Source organism: Hippopotamus amphibius, chromosome 16 (genome assembly GCF_030028045.1).
Source record: "Hippopotamus amphibius kiboko isolate mHipAmp2 chromosome 16, mHipAmp2.hap2, whole genome shotgun sequence".
In the NCBI taxonomy this organism is placed as follows: Eukaryota; Metazoa; Chordata; class Mammalia; order Artiodactyla; family Hippopotamidae; genus Hippopotamus; species Hippopotamus amphibius.
Genome location: NC_080201.1, coordinates 19,691,118 through 19,712,343, shown reverse-complemented (window position 1 = coordinate 19,712,343; position 21,226 = coordinate 19,691,118). Strand labels below are relative to the sequence as shown.

Below are 21,226 nucleotides of genomic sequence, written 5' to 3'. Positions count from 1 at the left end.
CCTGAGCCAGGCAGCAGGTGCCTGTGGATGCTCCTGGCTTATTCTCACCCCTCCCTGAGACCCCAGCCCTCAGGGCTCCATCATCTTATCCTATCAGAGGACAAAGCCATCCTGGTTTCCATCAGCTTCCTTTAGTAGGGCTCTCAGGGACCCACTGTACCACATCCCTTCCTAGAAGCCCCTTCCCACCTCTCTGCACCTTTGTCCTTGCTCTTCCCCTGCCTGGAATACCTCCTAGCTCCACCTCCTCTGGGAAGCCTCCCCTGATCTGATCCAACCCCGTGATATGTCTGGGTCACTTACTGCTCACAGCCCCAGGCCCATCCGATTTCCCTGGAGTCCCCTAGGTAGGTTTCGCCCCTGAGGCAGGCCAGTGTTAGAGGCTGGCACATTTGGTCCTCATACTCTGACCCCTGTGTATCTCCCATCCCTTCCCAAGACCTTGGTAAAGTCATGCTGACCTTCCAATCCCATGTCTTGGTGAAATAGAGTCCTTGTCTAGCACTGAGTTCAAGCCTCAGCTCGGCCACTAATTTGCTGTGTGATCTTGAGCAAGTCCACTGCCCTCTCTGAGGTTCCTTTTTCCTATCTGTGAGTTGGTGGAGCTCCTCGGCCAGAGGCTTCAGAGGAGAGGAAGTCAGCCCTCACTAGCAGAGGCTCCTGCAGGCAGTGGGGGGCAAGGTGATGCTCTCCTCCTCCCAGGCAGGAGCAGTCAGGATAGAGACCATGGGCCAGGATACCCTCCATTTATTTAGGGATGAATATCTCACAGGGCAACAGGGAGGGAGGAGGAAGATGTGGGGCAGGATCTGTGCCCCGGCTCAGCAGTCTCTCTCTCTCTGTCCACACTAGCTCGATACAACCGCACCAGCTACTTCTACCCCACATTCTCAGAGAGCTCAGAGCACAGCCATCTGCTCGTGTCTCCTGTACTGGTGGCAAGTGCAGTCATAGGCGTGGTCATCATCCTCTCCTGCATCACCATCATCGTGGGCAGCATCCGCAGGGACAGGCAAGCCCGGCTCCAGCGGCGCCGCCGCCGCCACCGCCGCCACCGCCGCCGCCGCCGCCGCCATCGAGAGTACGAGCACGGCTACGGTGAGCTGCTGCCCACCCTGGGCCCCGGGGCCCCTGCCACCCAGGAGGCATCAGGGAGGTGGCAGCTCTGCCATGGGTGCGGTAGGGCGGTTGGGGGGGCATCCTAGAGGTCCTAAGCAAACAGGAAGAGCTCGGGCATGCACCATGTCTCAGTGGCATAAGAAGCCCAGTTGTCCGCCAAGGGGGAGGCTGAAGGTCAAAGGGAGGGCGTGGTGCTTCTCCCCAGCCCCGGCCACTGTGAGGCCAGGTCTGCCTGTTCCTACCCTTGTATCGCCAGCCTGACCACTGCGGAGTGCAGGGCTCCTGCCCAGAACAGGCCCACCCCCAACAAGGAGCCCAGGTACCACCCTCCACCCCAGGATGGGGTCGGTCACACACAGGACGGCCAGCCTGCCCACCTCCCATAGCCAGACCCTTGCCCTCCACTCCTCCTGCTCCTCCCCAGGCACCTCCCTCATGCTCCTTCCTGCCTCTGCACCTTTGCACATGCTCTTCCCTATGCCCAGAATGCCATTCCCCATACTTCCCCACCTGACAAGAGCGCACTTGTCCTTCCAGACCTGGCTCAAATACCACCTCCTTTTGGAAGTTTCTCTGGCCCCTCCTCAGCCTCCCCCCAGGCAGGGTTGATCTCCACTCCCTGTACTTCCAGAGCTTTGTACCCACACCCCCACCAGTACCCCACCACAGGATGGCTGTGCTGCATCAGTGAAAGCAGGAGCTGCAGGTAGCTCTCCAAGAGCCGAGCTCACAGCCCAGAACAGGACCTGGCCCAGAGGACGTGCTCCACGGGCAAGGGAAGGAACCACTTCACTTCATCCTCACAGCAAGAGCTGTGTTAGCCCATTTTAAAAACTGGGAAGCTGGAGGGACTTGTTGCATGGCCTAAGTGTCCCCAAGCCTGTGCCTGGTACTTAGAGCCTAGGAGAGATGCCCACAGGAGTTCCCAAGATTAAGTTTGAGAAGTCGACCTTGGCCTTGAGCAGAGAAGATGGGCCTAGGGGCAGGCTAGTCCATCCTGAGTCTGTGGTGGGGCCACGGGGCCAGTGCCACATGAGCAAGGCCCCGTCCCTGACACCAGAGCAGGTGGGGTGACAGTAGGCCACAGCCAGGCCAAGTCTGGGGTCGGGCCTTCGCTACCCTCCGCTGACTCACAGCAGCCCTGCAGCCTTGTTGCCGTGGAGACCCCTCTGGGGGGCTCCTGCCCCCCTGCCCGCTTCTATTCTCAGCTCTGGCTTTAGCACCTCCTTGGGGCCTCGGCAGGGAGCCTGGAGGTACTGATGCCCTCACACTGTCTCCTAGCCTTCAGGGGGTGCACAGGGGCTGCCAGGAACCTTGGAAAGAAGCCAGGAAGAGGGGACACGAAAGAGGCAGAGCACCGACAAGCACCAACCTACTGGCCCTGGGGACCCTCTGTCCTTCAGACGCCCTCCCCCAGCTCTCGTGACTCAGCCTCTCCCAGACTCTCTCCTACTGCTCTGGCTGCTCCTTCTCAGGCTTTTTGGTGGATTCCTATTCTCTGAGGAGAGGAATATTAAGGTCCCTCGGAGCCCAGCCCTGGGCCCTGGGTCCTCTCTCTGTACCCACCCCCTGCTCTGTCTCATCCACTCTCCAGCTCCAGCCACCATCCACCATCCTCACCCAGACGTCCCCGAGACACTGCCCCCTGAAGCCTCAGAGGCACCTCAGACACAGGGGGTCCAAAAGAGCCTTCATCTTCCTCTTCTTAATGCACAACCTTAACCTCTGTGAGTCATCTATACAATGGGTACACAGGGGCCCACCCCGAAAAGTTATTGTCAGGACTAAATTAGCACAGTACCTGGCTTAGGAGTAAGTGCTCAATAAACGTTAACTGTTTTCATTATCTCCCCCCTCCCCCGCCCCAAGAAAACCTGCTCCGGGGCCACTTCACTAATGCTGCCCCCCCCACACCTGCCGGCCACCAGCCTGGCACCTCCAAGGCATTCCCCACAAGACAAGCAACATGGCTGAATCGTGACCTCTGCTCAGTACCCCTCAGTGGCTCCCCACTGTCCTCAGGACAAAGTTGGTCCTCCTCTGTCTGCCCACAGCGCCCTTCTGTAGGCTGGTCAGGTGCAGAGACAGGAGCCAATAAATGTTTGAGGATGAAGAAGTGAGTGAATGAATGAGACAGAAAGACTGAGATGGAAAGAAGGAAGGGAGGGAGGGAGGAAAATTCTCATTCCATAATATGAAAAGACCTTGAGCTTTAGGAGACAGATCTGGTCCCCTTTCATTTGCTGGGGCTTTAGAGCAAGCGACTTTATGTCTGTTTCATCATCTGAGAGACGGGGGCCGCCACTGTGCCCCTCTCACAAATTGTTGGGAGGGTGAATGAGATGGAGATCCTGAGGCTGGAGCACAGAGATGCTCATGGATGCACATTCCTCCGCCCCTCTCTCCCGGGGCCTGTCAAAGGTTGTTAACCTTGGATTTGGGCTGAATAATGAACCAAGGTATATCTTAACGTGGGTAAACAAGGGAAGAGAGAGATTTAGGTCTCCCTGGACCATCTGGGTCTGTGCTGATGTGGAAGACAGGAAAGGAAAGGAGATAAGAAAGGAATTTGGGGAGTTCAAATAGGGGGTGTGTGTGGGGGGGGAAGGTGGTTCTTTCAAGCTGCTCCCCAGGAGCTCTGCCCAGCTGGATATCTGGGACTGACCTGGATCACCTCAGGATTGGGGTCTGGACTAGGTGAGTGCCTCAGGGAAGCCTCCATTGCCCTAAGACCCTCAGCATCTAGGGGGGCCCCAAGAAAAGCAACCCCAGGGAGAGAGGTGAACAGCAGCAGGGTTCAGCCCAGTCGGCTCTCACACCTACCCACCAGGAAACAGCCTTAGCTTTCCCGAGGTCTGGACAGCCGGAGCCCCTGGCACTGGTCCCGCAAGGGGGGCCCTCCCGCCAGCAAGGCTGACAGGGACAGCACTCCGGCACCAGAGCCCAGCAGCTTCAGTTCCACTTCTGTCCTCACCCAGTTATTTAATATTTTCCTCTCTCCTGAGTTTCTTCCCTAATTTCTTCCCAAAATTCTCATCCTTCAGCTGGTGCCCTAAAAAGAAACATCTCATTTCAGCTCCTTCTTACAGCATATGTTATTGGGTTCCTCTTCCCTAGTAGAAAAGTACTATGTGTTCATTGTAGGAAACCTTTAAAATACAGAAAATATAAAAAAGAAAAGATGGGTTCTGATCCTGTCCTCCAGACAGAGCCGCTATTAACGTGTTTGGAATATTTTCTTCCGAGAGCTTTCTCGATGTCCATAGATAACCCTAGGGATTGTACCTGCAGATAGAGTTTCATATCCAGATTTTTCCACTCAGTGTTGTATCGTGAGTGGGAAAGAGAGATTTGGGGAGTGGAAAGAGCGATCTCTGGGGTTGTGCAGGCTGTGCATACTTTCTAACTCCACACTCTACCAACCACGTGGCCCTGAGCCTCTGGCTTAGAATGGAGAGGGCACCTGCAGCAGTGCTGCTGACCTCAGAGAGAGGTCACAAGCCCCACCCCAGACAGCCAAGCCTTGCCCCTCATGTTAGGCCCCTCCCCCTGAGGGGAGGAGCCACCTGGGAACCCACTGAGGGTGGGGAGACCTCAGGTCTCAACCATCTTTGCAGCTCCCTTATCCCCCGACCCCCACCTCTACCAGACCTGTCAGAAACTGGGAGGTGGAGGAGCCAGGACATCCAGCCGCCCTCTGGCCCAACCAATAATTTGCTGTGTGGCCTCCAGCAAGTCACTGAGCCTCTCTGAACCCCAGCTGTAGAATAAGAAGATTGTACTCCATTGGCATTTCCTAAGCAGTGTTACTAGGTCTAAGAAAATAGGATTCTGTGGCAAAATGCTGCACAAGCACAGTTAAATGTGTCTCTCAGCTGTGGGACATTTCAGAGCCTTTGATGTACTATGTGATAAAAACAAAAACAAACAAACAAAAAAGCACAGAAGAGAGTGTAGTACGTGAAGTCACCAGGATTCATCATAGAAATCCCGTTTCTCCCTGGGATACCTAAAGGGAGGGTGGCCTGACCCCAGAGACCTCTGCTATCCTCATTCCTTGACACTTCCTCCCCATTTTTCGTGCCCCAGCCCTTCTCCACAGTGCAAAGCTTCTTGTTCACACTACAGTCTTCTTTCTCATCTCCCCCCTTGGCTCAAGCTGTTCTGTTCCCTGTCAGGCCGGCCCCTCTTCCCCTGGCTAATTTCTAGACAAGATCCAGCTCTGGGAGCCCTTCCCCCAGGAAGCCCTCCCTGGCCTCCAGGCTGGGTCAGGCCCATCTCTGCTCCCACAGCCTCAGTACAACATCCATCAAAGCTCATGACAAGCGGCCCACTACCAGGCTGTCCCCAGCACAGGCTGCTCACCACCCTGGGAGCCCCACCAGGGCAGGGCGGGCTCTGCTTCCTCTCTGTGACCCCCGTGCTCAGCAGAGCACTGGCAAGCATATTCTGGGGCTGTCACTGACGGAATGAAGGCAGGCCTGCTTGGTGAGCGGGATGGTGAGTTGGAGAGAACAGAATCTCATTGGCCTCAAGCAGACCTGTGAAGACCCTCCCTGGCAGCAGCCTGAGGCCCAGGATAAATGTCCATTCCCTGCAGTGTTTGACGGGCACACATATAGCCGCTCGAGCCACAGGATGCGCTACGCCTGCAGCCCGGCCGAGGACTGGCCTCCACCCTTGGACCTCAGCTCTGATGGGGACGTGGATGCCACGGCGCTCCAAGAGCTGTACCCAGATTCTCCACCAGGGTAAGGCCTGAGAGGGAGGGGCTCTGGGCAGAAATCCCCAGCCCCCAAGGGACATAGCAACACCCCAGATGGTATAAATGCAGAAAACATCTGCTCAGTGGGTGTGGCCATCTCCTCACCCTCCTGCCCAAGCTGGTCCCTGTGAGGTGGGGCATGACTCAGCTGATATCCCCGAGAGACACTCAGAAAGGGAAAGAGAAGAAAAGTCCAGCTGCTTCAGGCTGGGTGGAGAGGTGAGGTGGAGGGCCCAGGCCCTAGCCCCTTAGTATGTGCCCCCAAAGCCCAAATAACATCCACTGGGATAGGTGTCCTTGTGTCCAGACTCCACTCATGGCCATGAGGTGGCCCTGTCCCATGGGGAGAGTCTTCTCTGGGGAGCCACCCTCAGGCACATCGCCACCAGTCAGTACCTGAAAAGTGGATTCAGGGCCTCCCCATCACTTCCCCACCAAGAGACCACTTGGGCCCCACAAACAGCCCCATCCTCCCCATCACCATTTACCCTTTACCCTCTGCCCCCAGGGGCACTGGGAGGGATGAACTTCCCCTGCAAGTGGGTGCTTTCTCGCCCTGCAGCTACGGGCCCCAAGGACTCCTTCCTAAACCCTGGAAGGACCACTTTGGGGTGACTTGAGACCAAGGAGTGTCTGGCAGCCTGAGCTTGCTCCCACAGCACCACCCACACTAAGCCCTGCCCAGAGATGCTCCAGCAGCAGCGGCTGCTGTTCTGAGCGACCTGAGACCCAGAATGCGGCGACTTGCTCCCTCACGTTCACATGGAACACTGGGGCTGAGTCAGGACGAGAATCCAGGTCTCCGTGGTTCTGGGATGCCCCTCCCCAGGGAGTAGAGGGGTTTCACTGCAGTCAGTGTGACCAAGGCCTGGCCTGGTCCATGCCAGGGCAGCTTGTCGCTGAGGCGAGGCCCCCAGCCCTGGGGGGAGACTGCCTGCCACTGAGGCCTGCACAGGGCCCTGAGGGAGCCTCTTGTCTTACAGTTACGAGGAGTGTATGGGGCCGGGGGCCACGCAGCTGTATGTCCCCACGGATGCCCCGCCACCCTACTCGCTGACTGACTCCTGCCCCGAGCTGGATGGTGTCCTGGATGCAGGCAGTGGCCACAGCCCCAGCCAACACCAGCAGGCGCAGAGGCTGCAGGGCCAGAGTGGCCTCCGCACCGTCTCCATGGACACCCTGCCACCTTATGAGGCCGTGTGTGGGGCCAGCCCCCCGTCAGGCCTGCTGCCGCTGCCAGGACCAGAACCAGGGCTAAGGGGTTCCCAGGGCTCACCTGCCCCAACCCAGGCCCTGGCCTCTGGCCCAGAGAGGATTATGTGAGGACCCAGCTGTCCGTCCTGCCAGCCCCTTGGGGCTGAGCCACATCTTTCAGGCACACAGGGGCGTGTGCGCACACACACACACACACACACACACACAGATATGCACACATGGCACCCCCAAATGCACACATATATACACAACGTACACACACACACACACTGACACACCCATGTGCACATACACATCCAGACATGCCCCACACATGTGCAGACATGCACACACACAGCCCCCCCCACACACGCAATCCTATCTGTGAAGGTTTCCTTACAGATGAAGCTCTCCCAACCTCCAGTTTCCTCCCCAGCCTGTCTGTGATGCCTCTGTAGCCAATGCTGGGAGAAGAGAGGCGGAGAGGGACCAGGACTTACTCCGCCCTCTCCCTGGGCTGTTTGCCATGCCCTCACCTGGCAGCCTGTGCCCAAATGCTGATTCTGCCTCTAGGAACTGCGCGACCATCCCAGGTCAGCTGCCTGCCCCAACCCCACCCCAGGGCAGCTGGTCCTCCCGGTTGGCGGGACAGGCCACCGTGAGGCTCAGCTCCACCCTGTCCTCACCTCCCAACTCCAGGGCAGAAGAGCCACAACATCACCACCCTGCCACTTACAGGGTGAGGGACATGGGTCTGGGGGCTCAGGCACAACCTGGAGACCCTCACAGCTCGCCTTGCGCATCCCTAGCCCAGTGGCCTCAGTCTGGAGGTGCTTGTGGAGTCCTCTCCAAAGCCCCCACTCCAAGCCACAGGTGATGGACAGGGCCCTTGGTGGGCACGCGGTGGTGGTGGTGGTGAGTCACAGCTGTGCCCATGTCAGTCCAACCACTGCCCAGGACTGAGGGTCTTCAAAGAAGATGGGGGTCTGCCTGGGTACGGCTCTGAGGAGAGGAGCAGCACCTCCCTAAGTACATGCTCAGCCGCCCATTACAGCCTAAGCTTGTGTGGGCTGGAGCCAGACCCCAGAAACAGTGCTGTCCTCCTGGGTGGTGGCTCATAGTTGGGAATTGTGAGCTGACACATTCTGGCCCTGCCCTCCATGGTGTCTGCAGAGATAAAATAAAGGGGATGTGGGCCCCACCATGCTACTGTGAGAGGGCCAGTGGCTGCCTCTTGGCCTTGCTACCAGGGGGATACGTGGGCCTGGTTGTAGAGAGATTCAGATCCTGGCCCCTGAATCAGCAATTTCCATCAGACACCATGCAGGTAACAGAGCTGATTCCTAAAGACCCAGCCTGCCAGCCCAGCATCTGTGAAGAGCATCCCTGCTGGCATCACCAGGGGCAGAGAGTCCTCAAACCCACCCTGCCTCCCTCCCCACCCTCTCTTTAAACAACAGCACCCCCAACCATCCTCTCCCCCACATTTCAATTCCTCCAACAAAGGGCTAAGACAATTTAGTAATCCCTTTCTTAAGAAGAGAGGTGGCAAGAAAGGCAATCGTGAATTTTATTTTCTGTAGAATTTCTTCTCGTGCAGAACTGAAAGGAATCCACCCAGAGGTTCTGTAACATCCTGGAGCCCCTGACTCTTCCCCGGGGAGAGGGATCTTGTTTACAAGCAGCTCTGTCCACCTTTGTGGTGTACTGTTTTCTAGGCAAAAAATATCTGTCTGTTGTACTGTATAGCCTTTAAAATGCTCTCCAGGGATGAGGCTCTTTTAAGAAACGCATCCTGCTCTGCAACCCAAGAGAGTGCTACTGGGGAAGAAGATAAAAATCCCCACACACTCATCAGTGTTTAAGGGATGGAGCCCAAAAGCTTTTCTTGTTCCTGGATTAAGCGCTAAATAAGCAACAATGTATCTTTTCTGTGTTCAAAATAAATATATCAATAAAAAATGTTGCAAGAAGTAACATGATCAAGCAGCCCATGGTGCGGCTGGCACCATCTGAAACTCCCAAGGAAAGGAAACAGTAAATAGTAGCAAACTGAAAATAGGTTACTTCTCTCAAAATTAGCAGCCTAAGCCTTGTCATTCTCCTTTTGACGTGGGTATTTGGGTAGTCAGTGACTTTCACAAGTTAATTTTTTTTTAACCTCTCCAAAACATGGCATCATTTCTCCAAGACTTGGCCACTGTAACTGCCACCAACACAGGCCATAAACTTCAAGACTTGACTCCAGGAACACCAGGGACTGCACATGTCACTTTGACATCATTTGACTCTCCACACCCTGATGGTTTTAACTACCAGGAAGCAGGGTGTGTGTGTGTTTTGGGGGTGGTGGGGGTGGTAATTAGACTGAAATTAGTTGTTTTCTCCCCTCCTGCAGAAATTTTCTTCCTATCTCTGCTTTCGGTAAGACCTTGGCTTTAGTCATTAATCCCTTGGCTGACAGAGGCCAGTTCCCTTCCTTTGTCACTATTCCCTCCCACTCGAACTAGAGTCCACTAGCATAGTCCTAAACCCCCAAGTGCCCTGGAAGTGAAATCCTGAAGGAAGGTACAGCCCTGTCCCAGGTCCCAACAGGCTTGCGCCCACCAGCCCCAATGCAAGCCCACACTGCCACCTGCTGGCTGCCTGCTGTCACCATTCAAGGCAAATGAGTCAGCCCCTTCTCCCACTTTCTAACCTACTGCCTGTGGACACTCATTGTTGTAGACAGAACTTGTTTTGGTCCTGGGCTTGTCCTCCACCATCGGGATGCTCCATGAGGTTTAAACCATTCAAGCATCCCATTTTCAGGAATCACTCTTGCCCCCCAGCATCTCTCTCTGGGCACAGTCAGATACATAAGTGCCCCTTGCTGTATGCAAAATAATCCCTCCCCTGTCCTTGTAAACACCACTGTGCATGGCTCAGGTGCCACCTCCGTGCTCTGAGGCTCCTGCTCCTGGGAATGAGTGTAGCAGCCTTCGTGGTGATGGTGTCCGGTCCATCTGGTGCCCGTGGTGACCCCAACCTGAACCACCCCAAACCAACACCCATTTCCAACAGCAAACACACTCAGGGTCCCACTGGCCCAGGGCACTATCGAGCCTGGTGTTTTCCACCTCCTCCATCCACAGCATGACTTTTGTCCGTTGTGACACACTATGGCATGTTCACATCCAGCGCCACATCCAAGGTCCTTGTGCACACTCCTACAAGGACACTGGCTGCCTCCCTCTGCTGGGGCCTGAGGGGTCGGGCCAAGGAGAGCACCCAGGGCAGTGGCGCTCATCAGGGCCCCAAGGAGATGGGAAGTGAAGTCAAATTCCCAGGATGGTGGGAACAGGAGGAGGGGCAGGACCAGACCCTGGGACAGGATGTGGGTTAAAGGGGTTGATGAGGAGGGTACCCCAGGTGTACCACTAGGGAGCGGGCAGTGAAACCAGGAAAGGAAGGAAGCCCATGCAGGGTGTTGTCATGCTGGTCACCACTGTGGGCAACTGAGCTCTGTCCCCTTGGCAACTCCAAATGGCTGTGGAGTTCACTTCAGAGTTGGTCAGCTGATGGGGAGGGAGATGGATTAGTCACACATGGCTCTCAGACTCTCAAGAGTCATTGTTTGAGGCTGCTCGTTGGTGAATGTTAATCCCTGCCCCTTGTGCAGCCAGGCAGGCTCTTGTGGCCAAAGAAAGTTTTCAGACAGCCAAGCTGCAGCTGCTGGCTCATGAGGCCACCGCCATGGTCAGCATGTGCTGCCCCTGGAGCAGTAAGCATGGGCAGGGCAAGTTCCACAGCCCCCTGGAAGGGCACCCACAGCATCTGCCACACGTGAGCGGCAGGAATCACCCGAGGGAGGGAGGAACGAGGGTTGATACCAAGCACGGCCGTCCACAGCCGCCCCTCGCAACACCTGCTGGCTGGCACCAACCAAGCCCACGTGCGTATACACACACAGGGGTCTCTCACACCAACTTCCTAGAGAGACCCTCAGGCACACACTCGTGTGCAGCATCACCCAGCTCACACCACCTGTGGTCTGTATGCATTGGCTCAGATGGCTTCAGTGCATACACACTGTGCTGCTCACACTCAGAGCTCACGTGCTCAGGGGTCCCACCCCAAGGGCACCCACACTCACGCTCAGGCATCATCATCAGAGTCCCCGGAAGACTGACCAGATCGGAGGCATGAGTGGTGGAAGGACAGGCAGCGTCGTCATCTGAGAGAATCTTCTGTCCTGGACTCTGCTCTGCTGACCTCACTGTCTCCCCAAGCACAGGTGAACTCTCTCAATCAGGACCAATTGCCTGGGGCCCAGGCCTGGTGTTTCTGGGCTTTGGGGCTGGGCACGCCTTTGTCCCGAGGGTTGCAGCCCTGCCGCGTCTGCTCAGCATCTCTCCAAGGAATCCCAGGTCTGCAGGGCCTGAGACCCTGTGGTCACAGCCTAAGCCAGACCTCACCAGCCTCACTCCTGTGACCTTGAGCCAGACCATTTTCTTCTCTGGGCCTCAGGACCCCATCCCCCATCAGCGTATCCTAAGTCAAAGCACCCCCCACAAGTCTCCAGCGTCCCCTCTCCTCCCTCTGCCCCCTGCATTATCCCCAAACCAAGTCACCTTGGCAGGCAGAGAAAGCAGGTTCTCACTAAGCCAGTCACTCCCCTCAGGGCCCAGAAAGTGTGAATAATGCGATTAACACTAAATCCAACAGTTCAAGAGACAGCAGTGGTCCAATGGGGGAGGAAGCTGGCATTGAGAAGCAGGGCAGGGAGGGGAATGGATCCAGGCACCCTGTCAGCCTTTTCCCTCCATGGTCTTAGACCTCCCAGAGAGACAGGGGTGGAAGGCAGTTAACAGACATGATGCGGTCCCCAAGAGCTGAAGACTAGGATGTCCAGAATGAGGGAGGTGGTTACGTCAATAAGAAACCAAAAGCAGTAGGAGAATCATAGTGGGGAGGGATTAAATTGTGTACCAGTTTCTTAAACTTCGGTTTAACATCTCCAGGCCCCTCCTCAGAGAACAAATGAGGCCAAGGAGAAAGAGAGACGGAAAGAATTAAAACCCTTTTGTTTTAAACCTCCCCCACCCCATTCCATGGTCTGGTGACCACCCCTTCAAGACAATTCAATGGCCTGGGACCCATCCCCAAACCTGCCACTCCTATTTGGTGTTCTTACAAATCCATTATTATGGAAAAAAGCATGGCCTTGGGTATCAGATAGACTTGGTGTAGTAAGCTGAATAACGGCCCCCTAAAGATGTCCAGATCCTAATGTCCAGAACCTGTGAATATGTTACCTTCCATGGCAAAGGGATGTCACAGGTGTGATGAAGGACCTTGAGAAGAGGCAATTATACTGGATTGCCCAGGTGGGTCCGATGTAATCACAAGGGTTTTTATGAGAGGGAGGCCACAGGGTCAAAGTCAGAGAAGGTGTGCTATACTGAAGCAGAATGAAGAGAGAAGTGAGAGATTTCAAGATGCCATACTGCTAGCTCTGAAGATAGAGGAAGAGCCCACAAGCCAGGGAATATAGGTGGCCTCCAGAAACTGGAAAAAGCAAGGAAACGGATTCTCCCCTACAGCCCCCGCAAAGGAACCAGCCCAATAGACTGATTTTGGATTCTCACCTCTGTAAGATAATAAATTTGTTTTAAGCCATTAAATTTGCAGTAATTTATTATAGCAGCAATAAAAAACTAATATTCTTGGGTTTCAATCCCAGCTCTTGCCCTCTCTGCCTCAGTCTCCTCATTCATAAAATGGGGGGAAGGGGCATTTGGCCTAGTGATGGACAAGGGCCTCTCTGGCTCTCTTTGGCCCCAGGCTGTCAGGATGCCAAACATCCACCAGCCCTCTCCCACCCACCTTGGCCTGCACAGCCCTGACCTATGTCTCCTACCCAGAAAGGTGGTCAGATGGACTACTTACCTAAACTTGCTGAGGTTCAGGATCAGATGAACTAATGTGTGTGAAAGAGTAGCATCCCTACCATCGGACCCAAAATTACTAATCCAGACCAGCCTCCAAAGGGAGAGCTGATACTCACCGGGAGACCCATTTCCAAGTAGCACTCCCAAGTAAGTTCCCAACCAGAGGGGCAGGAACTGCCCTGGCCACTGAGCCCAGAAAAGGTTGCAGGGGGCAGGGGAGTTGGGGGCAGGGAGCAAAGAGACCCCAGGTGTGGTGAGCCCAGGACTGAAGCCGCTCCAAGGCCAAGCACCAGGCAGATGCCCTTCCTGGTGACTGGAGGGGCAGGAGGCCAGCAGAGTCTCCCAGAAAACAAAGGATGGTCAAGAACCAGGTCTTCCTGGCCTGTGTTACTACAGGGTCACAGCCAGCTCCTGCACGGCCACCACCCTTCAACCGGGCTCTCCAGAATGTGAGCCACCAAGGGCAGGTGCTTTGTCTCATTTGCCTCTGAAGCCCGTGGGCTGGCACGGAACAGGCCAGGCCATCTGCTCAAGGATGGCACTGCCCCAAGCACCAGATGAGAGCATTGAAAGGACCTAGGATCCGAGAAGTTGGGAAATAGTGTGCAAGTTGCCCCCTCCTAGAAACTCTCACCCCCAGTGAGCCCCCACGTGAGAGGTCCTGAAGCCAAGATGCCTAGGGACCTTACTTAATCCAGGGGCTCCCCAGTGCATTTGGCCACAGGAATCTTTCACTCATGTAAGATTGATTAACAGCCCCAAACTAGTGGTCTTCCATGGAGCACACTTTGAGAAATGCTGATCCACACGGAAGGAGTGAGTCACTGAGAGTGGCTGAATGAATGAGTGAATCATCGCTGAAGTAAGTAGGGGGTGAATAGAAGGAAGGGAGGGAGGGAGAGAGGGGAGGGAGAGAGGGAGAGATGGGAGGGGAAGGGAGGGGAAGGGGGCAGGTAGGGAGAGGGCAGTGATGGAGGGAAGGCTAGATGGGAGAGTACACAGGTGATTGTGTCCACCTCAATCCCTCCGAAAGCTGTCCCTGACTCCAGATCTGGATATAAATAGTTTATTTGGGAGGTGATCCCAGGAAGCACAATGAAGGAGTTGGGAATTAAGACGAGGGAGGGAGCAGAGTCAACACAGATGCATTCATGAGCAGGTTATTGCTGTGGGCAACCTGGGCGATCCCACCGGAGACCCTCTGAAAGACAGAATAAAACAGACCTCACAACCACTCCACCAAGGGCAGGAAGCCGGGGTTTCTATCCACCGACCCTCCTTGGTTGGCTGAGGGTTGCCGCTGGGTGTTAACTCCCTGGCACTTGCAGCCCGCATACCAGCCAAAAAAAAAGTCTCTCCAGCATGAGGCGCCAGGAGCCTTTGCAGGTGACATGACAGGCAGCACAGGCAGCTACTGCTGCAGAGGGGGTATGGAAGGATGCAGGCACCGCTGTGCTTTCCCACTTGCTCTTGGGGCAAGGCGAGGACCCAGCCTGACCTCAGCTCTGCACCACTGGGAGGAGATGAACCCAGCCCCTGCCACCTCCAGAGTGACAAGCTGTGGCAGGCCACACCGTGCACAGCTTTCTCTTTTGCTAACACAACTTCCTCCTCGGCTTCCTGATTGAGCTGTGGGGCGGGACAGAGGCAGGCTAGCCTGGGCCTGGCCCGGGAGGCCCACAGGACTCTCATCCACATCCAGCCGCTCGGAGCCACCATGAGCCGGCCCCAGCCCCCAAGCCCAGACGAGGATACGCTGGAGACCCTCCTGGATGACCTCATCGGCTACTACCTGGACAGGGCAGGGGAGGGCCGGCTCGAGGTCTGCAGACAAGCAGCTCTCACCTGCAGGGCCCGGTGGCTGCTGGACACAGGGGTCCCTCTGCAGCTCTATCTGCCTGAGGATGTGGCCCCTCATTTGGGGCCCACTCACTCCCAGGGGGCTCCCAGCTCTGCCCAGCATGTCTACCACAAATTGGCACGTGCACTGGAGTTCCTGGAGCTGATCTCCGTCAACCTACTTCTGTTTCCCTGGAGGAAGGAAATCAGGTCCCTGAAGGTAGGCACTGCCATGACCTTGAGAGAGGGGGTCTTAGGGAGGGACCAGGCCTCTGGAGGGGAACAGTGTGTCTGTCATGACCACTGACTTTGGTCCCATTTTACAGTGGGAGAAACTGAGAGCTAAAGAGGTTATGCAACTTATCTGCGGTCACCAGCTAATAAGCAGCCCAGACAGGACTCAACTTCAGGCTTGCAGCTCCTAACCACTAGGCTGTACTGCCTCTCTAAAGAGACGGCACCAAGGAGCTCACAGGAAACAAGGGAAAGACTTTGGGTGTGGCAAGCCATCAGAAAGGCTGAATCTCTTCTGGCTCCAGGCCAGGACTGTTGGGCTGGGAGCCAGGACACCAACTGGCTCAGTCATTCTCCTGCTGTGTGACTTGAGACAAAAGTCCTGCCTGTGGGCCTCAGTGTGCCCTTCTGTAAAATGGGACAGGGGTGACATGACTGTGGGCCAGGTTTCCATTTGTCCCCATGCCCTGGCCCACCTGCTTCTCAGGAGCCTCTGTGCCCTGAACATCAACCCTTGGTTCTGCCTGGCCCCTCTCAGCCACTCTGCTGAGACATGTCCCACCCTAATGAACACCCCTGTTTGTTCCAGACGTACACGGGGAACTTTGCCTACTGGGTCCGGCCTGTGCTTTCTGAACACACACTGCACACCATTTTGGGCAGGCTGGGCTACATGGCCACCTCTGAGGCAGAGTTTTCACTGATCCAGGCCATCAGCAAGGAGGACACCAAGCAGATGGTGTTTGAGATCTTCCTGACGAGAAATGCGTGTGAGGCCGTTCTCGGTACCTCGGGCAGGCAGCTCCTCGCACTGGGCAGAGAGACCGTGGCCAGGCCCCACTGCAGGCCCAGCTCAGAGAGAGGGCTGCTGAAGACCCACAAGGGCACGCAGGAGGCCCAGTCAAGCCCAGGCCCCTCAGCAGGGTCAGGGACTGAGCGGACCCTGGCGGAAAGTCCTGATGGTCAGCACTCTCTGCCTGTGGCCTTGAGCCTGCCTGAGATCTCAATAGCCCCCCACCGTCCCCTCCCTGGCCCCCTGGCCTCCTTGGGGCCTCCTCGCCACCCCAGCACACGTTCGGACAGTGAGGAGTTCCTGACCTGCTACAGTGACCTTGTGCTACACCGGACACCCTTGTTCCCCAGGGACCATCCCCTGAGCAGCCTGAAGGGAAAGCAACTCCAGGGCCCAGGCCTGGGGCCCAGCCCACCTCCAGGGGAGACAGCTGCCCCCTCAGGTAGCAGCACTGAGCAGCCCCCGGTCCTCAACGCAGCTCCTGAGAGCAAAGAGGTCACCATTCCCAGGCAGCTCTGCCTGACGCCAGGCTCTCGGTTGTCGGAGAATTCCTTGGCCCCAAAGCCAGAAGCTCTGCCAGAGCTGGCTACTCCTGGCACAGACGCTGCGCCTCCAAGCACTCCCTCTGACATGGATGAGCTCTGTGAGTACCTCGTCCACCTCCTCAGACCCCCAACTCCAGCAAGCCATCCTGGGGGCTCCCCTGGCTCAGGGGTTGAGGAGAATGGACAATCAGAGCCTCTCATGAGGCCAGAGCCAGCCAGGGAGGGTGGCAGCCCGGAGAGTAGAGTCGCTCAGTTCTGGAGGTCTCCTCAGGCCCCCTCTCATGTACAAGAGCCCCCCAGTACTCACTACATCCCCCCGGAGGGGCTGGAGGTGCCAGTTCCCACACAAGGATACTACACAAGCAACAGCTGAGGATGTCACCCCTGGATGGTACAGGGACAGACACCTGATTAAGCCGACTGCTCTTCTGCCAGAAAGGTGACACTTGGTGAGGTGGTGGATCTGGGACCACAGTGGGAACAGCAGCCAAACCCACAACTTGTCAGCCACAGGGACCACCAAGGCCTGTCACTCAGATCCTTGGAGGACGCCAGTCTCCCAGCCTCTGCCCTCATCCCCCTGCGGTCAGCTCCATCCAGCTGCCGGAGGATCCTGTTGAAACCTATGTTCCATCATGACTTTCACTCTGTGGTGTCGCATTAGAATCAGAGGTATCAGTACGAACTCATGGTTTTTAAATTATATACAGATACAGAAATATAGCTGGGTTAGTACACATATATATGTTCCCTCACTCTGTCATGAGAGTAGGCTTAGAGGCAAAGACACCTAGTAACAATGAGTATACCTGGCACTTAGATCTTGGTCGCTAAACATCATTTTCCAATACAAGGAACCAGAGATCCTAGTGGTTTATTCCAGGGATGAGCAGGTTAATATCACCAGTAATAAGATGCATGGACAACATACATTCTTTGATAAGATGCACTGAGGACACAGCATCTTTTTTTTTGTTATGGTTGTATTCTTGCCAAAAATGTCTAACCTCACTCCAGCCATAAGAAAACACCAGACATTTTTAGTTTTTTAAGGAACCTCCAAACTGTTTTCCATAGTGGCTGTATCAGCTTACATTCCCACCAACAGTGCAGGAGAGTTCCCTTTTTACCACACCCTCTCCAACATTTATTGTTTCTAGATTTTTTGATGATGGCCATTCTGACCGGTGTGAGGGGATACCTCATTGTGGCTTTGACTTGCATTTCTCTAATAATTAGTGATGTTGAGCATCTTTTCATGTGTTTGTTGGCCATCTGTACGTCTTCTTTGGAGAAATGTCTATTTAGGTCTTCTGCCCATTTGTGGATTGGGTTATTTGCTTTTTTGGTATTAAGCTGCATGAGCTGCTTGTATAGTTTGGAGATTAATCCTTTGTCCATTGCTTCGTAGGCAAGTATTACCCAGTAATCCCACTATTGGGCATATACCCAGAGAAAACCATGATCCAAGAAGAAACATGTACCATAATGTTCATTGCAGCACTATTTACAATAGCAAGGACATGGAAACAACCTAAATGCCCATCAACAGATGAATGGATAAAGAAGATGTGGCACATATATACAATGGAATATTACTCAGCCATAAAAAGGAATGAAATTGAACTATATGTCATGAGGTGGATAGACCTAGAGTCTGTCATACAGAGTGAAGTAAGTCAGAAAGAGAAAAACAAATACTGTATGCTAACACATATATATGGAATCTGAAGAAATGGTACTGATGAACCCAGTGACAGGCAAGAGTGGAGATACAGAAGTAGAGAATGGACTTGAGGACACGGGGATGGGGTGGGGGGCGAAGGGGAAGCTGGGACAAAGTGAGAGAATAGCATAGACATATTTACACTACCAACTGTAAAAGAGATAGCTAGTGGGAAGTTGCTGTATAACAAAAGGAGATCAACTCAATGATGGGAGATGCCTTAGAGGGTCAGGACAGGGAGGGGGGAGAAAGTCGCGGGAGGCAGAGGATATGGGGATATATGTATAAATACAGCTGATTCACTTTGGTGTACCTCAAAAACTGGTACAAGAGTGTAAAGCAAATATATTCCAATAAAGAGCTTAAAAAAAAAAAAGAAAACACCAAATTCAAACTCTCTAACAGTGAGAAACCCAGCTCTCATAATCTACAGACTATTTACTTATTTGTTCAATTTTAGCATATTGGTAAATTCTAGTACAGAGTAATTTCAGAACTGCTAGAACATAGACCTGTGAGAAACATTTTTAATAACCATCTTTCAGCATTTATGTAAAATAATTTTTACCTTTACTCTTCTTGCATCCTATCAAGATACCGTTTTTCAAGGTTACTTCAGTAAGTTCTTTTCTTCCTAGCACCTTCAGTGTGGCTGTCACTCGTCATTCATCCGTGTGGTATTCCATCTTCTGTTCCCCCTACGTCCTAGTTCATCTTAACTATTTATTTGGGAGGTATGTGAGACATTACGATGCTTAGAGTTATACAAAATGATATAGTCACAGGAGTGCATTCCCCTCTCATCCCAGCAACCCCGATTCCACTCTTCCCTTCTTTCCAGCCTTTTCTCACCAATCTATTAGTTTCTGGGTTACCCTTCCTGTACTTCCTATGCATCTGTGTATTTTTCTTAAGCTGGCATACTCTAGATACTCATTTGGACATTGCTTTCTTCCCTTAACAGTGTGTCCTGGAAATCACACATCTGTGAAGAAAGACCCTCCTCATCCTTTTTCACAGCTGTATACTACTCCATTGTGTGGATTAGCATGGTTTATTTAACCACTCCCTTGTGTATGGGACTTTAGGTTGTTTTCAATACTATGCAATTACAAACAATGCTGCAATAAGTAACCTTGTGCATATATACTTTCATGCCCTAGAAGTGGGGTTGCTGGATTGCAATTATGTAGTTCATCAGGTATTATTATATTTCCCTCCAGAAGGGCTGTACAAATTTGCATGCCCACCAATAATGTATAAGAGTGATTGTTTCCCCATAGCCTCAACAACAGAATGTGTTTAGATGTGTATGTGTGTGTGTGTGTGTGTGTGTGTTTGCCAGTCTGGTAAGTATCTCAGTGTTCTTTTATTTGCTATCTTAGTCTGTTTGGGCTGCTATAACAAAATACCACAGACTTCATGCCTTATAAACAAAAGAAATTTATACCTCACAGTTCTGGAGGCTGGAAGTCCAAGATCATGGTGCCAGCGTAGTTAGGTTCTGGTTGGGTTCCAGATTGCAGACCGTCAACTTTCCCCTGTGTCCTCACATAGTGAAAGGGGCTTGGGAGCACTGTGGGGTCTCTTTCATCAGAGCACTAATCCCATCCATGAGGGGTCCACCTTCATGACTTAATCACCCCCCCAAAGGTCCGACCTCCTCACACCATCACCTTGGACGTTAGGTTTTCAACATATGAATTTGGGGGAGACACATATACTTAGACCATAGCATCTACATTTCTCTGAGTGAATTTGATTATTTTTCATATCTTTAAGGGCCATTTTTATACCTTTTTTGTAAATTTTCTGTTTGGATATTTTTCTCATTTTTCTATTGGAGTTTTGGTTCTTTGTCCACTTTTAAGAATTCTTCATGAGTATTAGCCCTTTGTGACATACATTGTGAGTATTTTCTCCCACTTTGTCAGCTGTCTCTTGAGTTTGTTTCAACATGGGTTTTGTCATACACATTTTTTGGTCAGATTTATCAATCCTTCATTGTTCCTGGATTTTGAATGATAGTTACAAAGTTTTCCTGCATCAAGGTTTTAAAGAATTCATCCCTCTAGTATTTGCATGGTTTCATTTTTCACATTTAGCTCCCTAACCACTTGGAGTTCATTCTTGGGTATGGTGTGAGATATGCATCTATTTTTATCTTTTTCCAAATGGCTACTCAGTCATCTCAGCACCACTTATTTAAAAATCCATCTTTACCCCAAATAATCATTGACATGCACCTTTATCATGCACTTAGACCTATTTCTGGGCTATTCTATTCCACTGGTCTATCTGTCTACTCATGCACCAGTAAGTACCATACTGTTTTAATTCTAGAAGTTTTATAGTGTGTTTCAACATCTGGATCCCCAAAGATAAGATTTATTTAAACTTGGCAATCGGTCCTGCTCTGGGCTCCTTCCACACGCCAGGCTGGTTATCCTCACAGCCCTAGGATGTGAGCCACGCTCCCATTTGACAGATAAGATGACCAACACTCACAAGAGGTTCAACGACATGCCAAGTTTTCTTGGAACTCCTGGATGTCCACTTCTAGAAAACATCAAGCTAAGAGAAGTAGTCCCCAAAGAGTATTCCTGGACCAGCAGCCTCATCACCACCTAGAAAGTCGTTAGAAAACAAACTCTCATGCCCATCCCACACCTGCGGGATTAGAAACTCTGGGCGTAGGCCCTGCAGTCAATGTTTTAACACACCCACCAGAGGATTCAGATGCTCTGAAGTTAGAGAACCATGAGCTAGAGCATCCCAAAGGACGCAGAACTGGAAGTCATCAGCAGCTGCAGGCCCCCTAAAACAGTGCTTCCCAACGTGCATTCCGAGGGGCAAAAGCACATCTGGAGATTGTTAATGGATATTCCCCAAATGACGGGTTCTACTGTCAAATGAGTTTGAGAGTCCCTGGCTAAAACAGTTCAGAAGGTGTTTTTATTGCAAGACTTCTTGACTTTATCTAGGCTAACGTACCTTGTGCATCTCAGAGAGAGCACCCACTCAGTGTTTCCCAAATTTTCTGGACTACGGAACCCTCTTTCCTCAGAGCACCTATTA

The 21,226-nt window shown here is 53.1% G+C and overlaps 2 protein-coding genes across 3 annotated transcripts in view; both read left to right on the top strand.

Annotated features, from left to right (window-relative positions):
• The window catches only part of BEAN1 (brain expressed associated with NEDD4 1), a 50,379-nt gene extending 43,172 nt beyond the window's left edge, over window positions 1-7,207 (top strand). Inside the window, exons 3-5 of the mRNA XM_057710826.1 lie at window positions 853-1,098; window positions 5,720-5,870; window positions 6,868-7,207. Of these exons, the coding sequence (XP_057566809.1) occupies window positions 853-1,098; window positions 5,720-5,870; window positions 6,868-7,207 (737 nt within the window). The remainder of the gene's footprint in view (window positions 1-852; window positions 1,099-5,719; window positions 5,871-6,867) is intronic.
• A 7,443-nt stretch (window positions 7,208-14,650) lies between these two features.
• LOC130837942 (spermatogenesis-associated protein 2-like protein) lies at window positions 14,651-19,421 on the top strand. Of its 2 annotated transcripts, XR_009049611.1 has the most exons (3): window positions 14,651-15,070; window positions 15,674-16,861; window positions 17,834-19,421. XR_009049611.1 is itself a non-coding variant. In XM_057710658.1 (2 exons), exons 1-2 carry the CDS (start codon window positions 14,729-14,731, stop codon window positions 16,793-16,795), a joined length of 1,464 nt encoding a protein of 487 aa, XP_057566641.1. In that variant the 5' UTR covers window positions 14,651-14,728; the 3' UTR covers window positions 16,796-16,976. The 2 variants fall into 2 exon arrangements, 1 of the variants encoding a protein (XP_057566641.1); XM_057710658.1 differs by lacking the exon at window positions 17,834-19,421 and having other exon boundaries at window positions 15,674-16,976.
• Window positions 19,422-21,226: the final 1,805 nt, after the last annotated feature.